The sequence below is a fragment of the Mercenaria mercenaria genome, chromosome 3, assembly GCF_021730395.1.
Source record: "Mercenaria mercenaria strain notata chromosome 3, MADL_Memer_1, whole genome shotgun sequence".
In the NCBI taxonomy this organism is placed as follows: domain Eukaryota; kingdom Metazoa; phylum Mollusca; class Bivalvia; order Venerida; family Veneridae; genus Mercenaria; species Mercenaria mercenaria.
This window is the reverse complement of record NC_069363.1, coordinates 95,660,729-95,668,471: the sequence shown is the minus strand read 5'-3', so window position 1 is coordinate 95,668,471 and position 7,743 is coordinate 95,660,729. Positions and strand designations below refer to the sequence as shown.

The window sequence follows — 7,743 nt, the reverse complement described above, 5'->3', positions numbered from 1 at the left end:
TAGGTCTGAGATAGTTATTTCCATTATATAAAATCTATGTGTTGGATACTGATGAAATAATACTGTTTTTCAAGTTTCACTAAAAAATATTCAGTAGTTTTGGAAAATAATTTTGTTTTTATTTCAATTTTCGAACATGACCAGTTTCTTATCAACTGTTGCCATGGTAAAGCACACCGCTACATTTCTATGGTCGATTTTTAAACTCTGTCTTATTTTATCTAAATGTTTTAACGCAGTAAAAAAGTTTTGTATGATGGGTAAATTAAGTTTGGTAGATATTTTGAAAGATTCCTTGTATACCATTCATTATATTGACTTGTGTGCTTTTTTGCACTGAAAGCACACTAGCATGTTTCTTTTCTCGCTTTGCATCCTAATGCATCATATAGATTTCTCTTAGGACACTGTTTTGGTATTTGAATTGAATTCTCTGTAAAGCTTCCACTCATTAAGGGGAGACAACGTATGTGTTATCCCAATGCTGAATTTTAATTTTCTAGACCATTTTTATTGCCTACTTGTTTTTCTTCCTTTATTGTTTAGCTACAGCTATAGACAAACAGACACACGCATTTTTTATAATGTCAAAGTTTCCATTTATTTAATTTTTACGCATATTATGGAAACTGATGATTGCCAGTCACTGCTGATATCTTAAATTTACTAAAGAATTTTTCGCAAAGAGGAAGTGTAACATTTAAGCTATAGTATCATAGTTTTGATGTTAATTGTTAGGCGAATCAAATTCTATATGTATTGGGTTTCTAAATATCATTTTTTGGAATGGATTCTTTTCATACACAAACTTTCAGTACTTTGATTATCGATATTACTTCACACAATGGGCCTTAATATAGTGCGCGCGACTTTCTATATGGAGGTAAGATGTCGAGCGCTCCAGATAAGAAGACGTGCGCACGAGATAAGATGTCGAGCGCTTGAGATAAAATGTCTTGCCCTCGAGATCAGATGTCATGTGCACGAGATAAGATGTCGAGCGCACTAGACAAATTAATGTTTAAAAAATTAAAGGAATATCCTAAAAATACCGTAATGTCTACCGGTTTGTACTCTTCTGTGTAATTTCCAGAGTCATTTTCGTAGTATGTGTGTGTCTTATGCAGCAATAGGCACAGTCTTGTCAAGTATGAATAACATATTTCTTGCAAGCAATTTTCGTGGAAAATCAAGACATAGGCCGAAAATAGGTTACAAATATATTTACGTACACGTACGCGCTATGACCAAAAGATTTAAGATTTTAGGATGTAACTTTTAAATAAATATAGAACATATTTTTGATCAAAAACGTTCTACCTGTAAGAGTCGCACGACGTAAGTTTTTTTGTTGCTGTTATTGTTGTTGTTGACATTACACGCGATGTAAAGGTGGCATGAAGATTAATGTCGTGCAAAATTTAAAATTATTTGTACAGAGAAAAGAGAACCAAATAATATGTCTACACAAAATGGGATGCATGAAAACCAGAACTTTATAGACATACATACACAAAGTAGTAAAATGGCGTGAAAAAATGTTAGTCGCATAATGGCGGATACAAATAGTCCTCAGTTTTTTTTTGTTTTTTTTTTTTTTGTTTTGTTTTTTGTTTTGGTCTTAATTAAATCAATTTACAAACAAGCGACAGTATTAAAGATAATTCATAAATTTTATAAGTGTATTATCATCTAGAGACCTTTAAAAATAAATCGCTTCTACTTGAAGCCGCTATTTATGAAAATTCATGTTAAACATTTGGTGCATCAAACAGTAACTTTGTGCATGTGTTTTATATTTACAGAATGGAGAATAACCAAGTCCCCGACGATACTCCAACAGATGTTGAAACCCCAGTCCGACAACGGTCGCCAACACGCAGTAAGTTATATTATAAGTTTGAGAGTTAACTGGTAGGATATTTGTTGAGTCTTATAACTGTAGGTTGTGCGCCTCAAAATGGTTTACAGAATGTAGTACCAAAATGCGTTGGATATGTACACAGCCAACGCAAAACGGTATTAATAATAATGACATGATTTACAAAAAAGAATATTTTGTGACGAAGGGACAATATCGAACTAATCGGCTGATTATAGAACTTGCCCGAGATATTAACATTCTGACCAATTTTGGTAAGCATTGGATGAGAACTGCTCCAGTTAGATAGCGAAAATTTTTTAGAGCCCAAGCCCCCACCACCCCCTACCCCTCGTCCCCCGCCCTACGCAGGTGTTCTCATTATACGTCGTATGCAAATGAAGAAAAAAAGGCCAAAGTCTGCGATAAATATTTAGAGAAAATCATTCGCATTTATATATATAATTCTAACACGATCCGATTCATTTTCCGATTAAACAAAGAAGGCTGGAAACAGTGAATTATTAAACAACCATTCACTGTTCTGACGTCACAACTATTACGTCATAGCGTCAAGCGGCGTAGCGGCGCGCTGGAAAAGAACCCGACTGAAAACGGGCTTCAACATGCTGACCAGCCGCCTTCTTCACCGCATCATCCTGCTGACCAGTCACGAAATTCTCCACCTCATCAACTGCAGCAGGAGCAGCAAAGGTAAAACACATGCATTTAATTATTATATATTCATTTTTGTCTCTGCTTAATGTTATTCGAACCTGAAATGCTAATAGATAAAGGATAATTGTTTGTTTAGAGGGAACATAGAATAGATCTAGATCTTGGCGTATATATCACTGAGAAGTGTGAACATTTAAAAAAAGTTCACGAGCGCGTAGGTGAGATATATGTATTCCATATTCACTCAAAACAAACACATTTTCTTTTTAGCTTTTCTGATAGCTCGATGTCCGTCGTCCGTCGTCTGTCTGTAAACATTTAGCTTGTGTATGCGATAGAGGCTGTATTTTTCAACTGATCTTCATGAAATTTGGACAGAATGATTGCCTTGGTAAAATCTAGACCGAGTTTGAAAATGGGTTATCTAGGGCCAAAAACTAGGTTACTTTGTCAAGTAAAAAAAAAACAAACAAACTTGTGTATGCGATAGAGGCTGTATTTTTCAATTATTCTTCAAGAATTTTGGTCAGAATGAGTACCTTAATTAATGAAACCTAGACCGAGTTTGAAAATGGGTTATCTTGGGTCAAGGACTAGGTCACTGGGTCAAATAAAAAACCCTGGTGTATGCAATAGAGGCTGTATTTTTCAATTAATCTTAATGAATTTTGGTCAGAATGATTACATTGACGAAATATAGGCCGAGTTCAAAAATGGGTCATCTTGGGTAAAAAACTAGGTCACTAGGTCAAATCAAAGGAAAACCTTGTGTATGCAATAGAGGTTGTATTTTTCAATTGATCTTCCGGCTGAAATTAAGTCAGAATGATTGCCTTGATGAAATCTAGATATAATTTGAATATGGGTCAGCTGAGATAAAAAATAGGTCTCGTGCTTCGAATGACGTATTACGAACTACATGTAGAAGATTTATGTAGTTATTTATATTTTATTTCGGAAAACGGAATATAAATCCAATACCTTGACAGTTCCTCTTTGTTCCTGATAGTATATTTCTCGATTCAAAACACATTATTTTATCAAAAATTCATAACGTTACACTAGAACTGATAAAACAAAACCGGAACTAAATATTGTTATTAGTCTTTGAACCGTCATGACGTCTTTCTTTTTACGGACGTTGATTTCCCGCGCTTTGTTTAAATACGTTACTATAAGAAATAGTTCTAAAAAAAAAGCCGTTCGACTGCTTTTATTTTTATTATTATATCTTGATATCGGTATGCAAGAAAAAGATGTTATCACTGGTTATAGGTGCAGATGGGAATATCGGTAGGAACCTCGTTACTGCCTAAACAGTTACCCTCGAGGCCGGAAATTCCCGTCTGCACCTATAACCAGTGAAAGAATCTTATAGTCTGCAATACATTTCAATCTCAGTGCGGGAAACAGACGCGCATAAACGAACATAACGTCAGACGTGTTTTGGCATTAGAAAAACGCAAACGACATTTCTATTTCTTCTTGCTGCATAACCACGCCCGGTAAACAACAGAGGACACAGCCAGTTTGATTGTAGCCTACGTGAATACATTGTACTTCGTACAAATAACAGAGACGCTGTGAATTTATCATTGTATGCGCACGTTCAAATGCACTTGTGAATCAAATATTCTAAGTTTTAAACAGTTATAGATCTAGCTCTACTGATTTATCAGCTAATTAAAATTTATAGGACAACTTTTTGTAGCGTTATGATGTATACATTACGTGTGTTAACAATGTTCGCATTACAATAGCAACCTTAATTACATATACAATACCTGACCAAATGACTATTTCGATCATCTGAATGTTAGAAATTCGTGTATTATTGAAATTCTATTCTAATATGCTTGCCTCTGTTAAAACACACTTACGCTGGAATGACGTCACATTCACGTGCGGTGACGTCAACGTTTTTGTTGCGACCAAGAAAGAGCGCTTCTATATCTTATCTACTGTTTTATATTAAGGGCATATTAGAATCGAAATGATTTATAGCACAAGCGTGTTTTAACACTATTTATACACTCGGGTGGTGATACGTCGTTAAATAATTTTGCTGTCGGGAGAAAATTGAAAAAAAAAAATGTCGAAAAACATTTTGATAATCTTATGAATTATTATTTTCTGTTTCTTGAGTTATTTTAGGAATAGTTATTAAGAAAGTAGATCGAGAAATTGACTGAAATGTCTAATTTTCGCGGGTTAAACTATTCTATCTTGACGATGTCATAAGCCCAACTAAAGACCCGATGAATTCTGTTTGCAAATGAAAATTGCGTTATCGCTATTCTTGCATAAAACACAACAAAGTGCTGAAAATAACAGACATTTAGCAGCGTAAATGTAACATTTCTTGAAGTGGTATTTCTTTTCAATTTATGTTGAATAAGCGTTGTAACGCCGCATAACAGCATCGCCGCATAAACGTGTTTTTTTTTTCGTTTATGCGGTGATTTTCAACGCATAAACAGGACTTTCTTATGTGGCAAAAAAGGCACACTTTTGCCGCACAAAAGACCAATTAAAGACGAAGGGCAGATAACTCAAAAAGTAGGACGGTGACCCCCGTTATTTTTTTTTTTATAAATTTCTTCTTGAGGTAATTTTCTATAATCATGCCAAGTTTAAGAAAATTCTATGGAACTGTTTGTAATTTTCCTTCTTTGTCTATATGAAAAAACATGAAACTCCCGAAATCGTCTTTAAAACACATACTAGTACAATAGTGAAAATCACCGCATAAACGAAAAAAACACGTTTATGCGGCGATGCTGCTATGCGGCGTTACAAAGCGTGAATATATATTCAATATAGATCCTCTATGGTAAAAACTATAGCTTTACAGGCCTACCGAGATGTGTAAAAAAACAAAGGTTTTATGCAAAATTCCGAATGGTATTAGAATGAATAAAATTTGGCTAAGATTTTCATTGGATATATCTTCTTAAACCGGTTTCAAAAATACTGAAGATGGCCAAAGAAAAACGTTTTTTTTTTTTTTTTTAAATGGAACTAGATTCTCTATTTGATGATAAATTTACGAAGCACATATTATTATAGCTAAATTATATTATTAGAGCTATTATTATTATTATAAATTCAAATAGTCGAGCTAAAAAGCGTATATCCGTTTAAACATAGTCGGGTAAAACAAACTTAATGTGTCGGACCTAATTGTTTATAAATCAGTTGTAAGCAGAGATATTTTTATATAGTTCATGCTGAAAGCGCAAATGATATATACAATATTTGTTTTCTATTTCCCTTTTTTTACGTTACAGAACCAACATCTACGTCAGACGTCAGGCAGTGGTGGAGGATCTGACGACGGTGTTTCAGGACGACAACCTGGTAACTTCAGGGGTTCGTGTAGAAGTTCTAGGGGAGGATGCCGTTGATGAGAATGGAGTATTTCGAGACGTTTTGACGGAATTCTGGGGCTGTGTGTTTGGGTCGGCAGCATTTGAAGGAGGAGATCAGGCTGCTCCACATCCAGACGCCAACACCACACCAGCGATGTGGAAAGCCATTGGAAATATTTTAATTGTCGGTTACCTCCAGGTAGGGTACCTTCCCGTACGGTTTGCCGTGGCATCCTTGGCATGGGCAATGTTCGGAACAGTTTCAGAGGGGACTTTGCTTAAAAGCTGGCTGCACAGTTTAGATGGGGTTGATCGCGCAATGATGAAAGCAGTGCTACATCGAGGCCTCGAACCAGATGACCGAGAGGCAGTCGTCGACATACTGGATAGATTTCGCATAACGTCACTTCCGTCACCTAGGAATATCCGGAACCTTTGCATACGAGCGGCGCACCTACTGTTTGTCGAGTCGGCGGCATTTCCACTCCTTCAAATGAATATAAAACGACTTCGGCAAACAGTACCGAGATTGGAAGATCTCCTGGAAATCCGCCGAGCGCTAAAACCTGACGGGCAGAGGTAGCACGGATGATTTATGCCGAGGTGACAAGTGCGCGACAACAAGAGATTCTAGACTTTCTGGTTAGGAGCGTAAGGACGATGGATTCCACTACAATTAATCGATTTGTCCGTTTTGTAAGTGGTAGTGATGCCATCACATTTAGAACTATTACTGTTCAGTTTGTGAGGATGTCCGGGATTGAACGGAGATTTGTAGCACATACTTGCGGGATTGTTTTAGACGTGCCAATCACATATACATCTTACAATGAATTTAACAACGAACTCAGGACACAACTTTCATCAGGTCACTGGGAAATGAACTTTGCGTGAAACCTGCATTCCAGTTCTTTGGGATTTTTCTTGTATATCATGCAGCAAATGTCTTTTGTTGTCAGAGCATCCAGATTTTAATAAAATGGAAGTGTTTTCCCTATTTCAGGATTTTTACTCTAAATCAGATTATTATTGTATACCTTTTTCGAAAATATACCTTTTAAGATTTCTGTTACTTTCCTTTTACTGAAGGAATTTTTACATGCACACTGATTCAGTCAGAACAGGATATGTTTGAGTTTCATAAAATGACAACTTAAAGAAATAACTCACTAAGCAAAGCAGTACATGACTGAACTGAATTGTTTTCTAAACTTAAACCTCAGTGCCCTGAAATCCGCTTTAGGACGGATTACACCAAACCGGTAGTGACTACTCAGTGCTACATGCAAATTAGTCAAAAATGTTGTTTTATCTGATATAATGACTCGTATGAGGAGGTGACAGTTCTATTTGGCGTAGTAACATTGCTTATTGTATTGAAGAAAGATGTAGACCATTTTCACTGTGAATTTCCTGACATGTTTTATTCTTTGACAAAATATACGCGTGAATATGCGTGGGGTGTTTTTTAAAGAGTGATTTTTCTCAGAACAGATTATTTTTCAACAACAGTATGGCTTATTTACTATCAAACTTTTATTAAATGATTATAGCAAAGGAAAAAAATGTTGTTCAAACAGATTTTCAAATTCAAATTGTAACATGTTTTCAGGAAGAAAACAGGTTTTAAATTTTCAGGATATGGTTTGAGTTAAATAGTTTGTATTATATTCTCATGTGCATGTTTAATAATGTTATAAAATGGTTTACTGAACTATGCATGTATGTACATACTGTAAAATCATTTAATTTCGTGGGCATGAAATTTCGTGGTTTTGGTCAAAACAGCAATTTCGTTGGGATATGAATTCGTGGATTTCAACTTTTGAACAT

At 35.5% G+C, this 7,743-nt stretch overlaps 1 protein-coding gene across 1 annotated transcript; it reads left to right on the top strand.

The window, feature by feature from the left end:
* Nucleotides 1–2,147: 2,147 nt before the first annotated feature.
* On the top strand, nucleotides 2,148–6,820 carry LOC128555982 (uncharacterized). The gene is made up of 3 exons (XM_053539856.1): nucleotides 2,148–2,162; nucleotides 2,463–2,575; nucleotides 5,830–6,820. The coding sequence occupies exons 1-3, from the start codon at nucleotides 2,148–2,150 to the stop codon at nucleotides 6,491–6,493; spliced, it is 792 nt and encodes a 263-aa protein (XP_053395831.1). The 3' UTR covers nucleotides 6,494–6,820.
* Nucleotides 6,821–7,743: the final 923 nt, after the last annotated feature.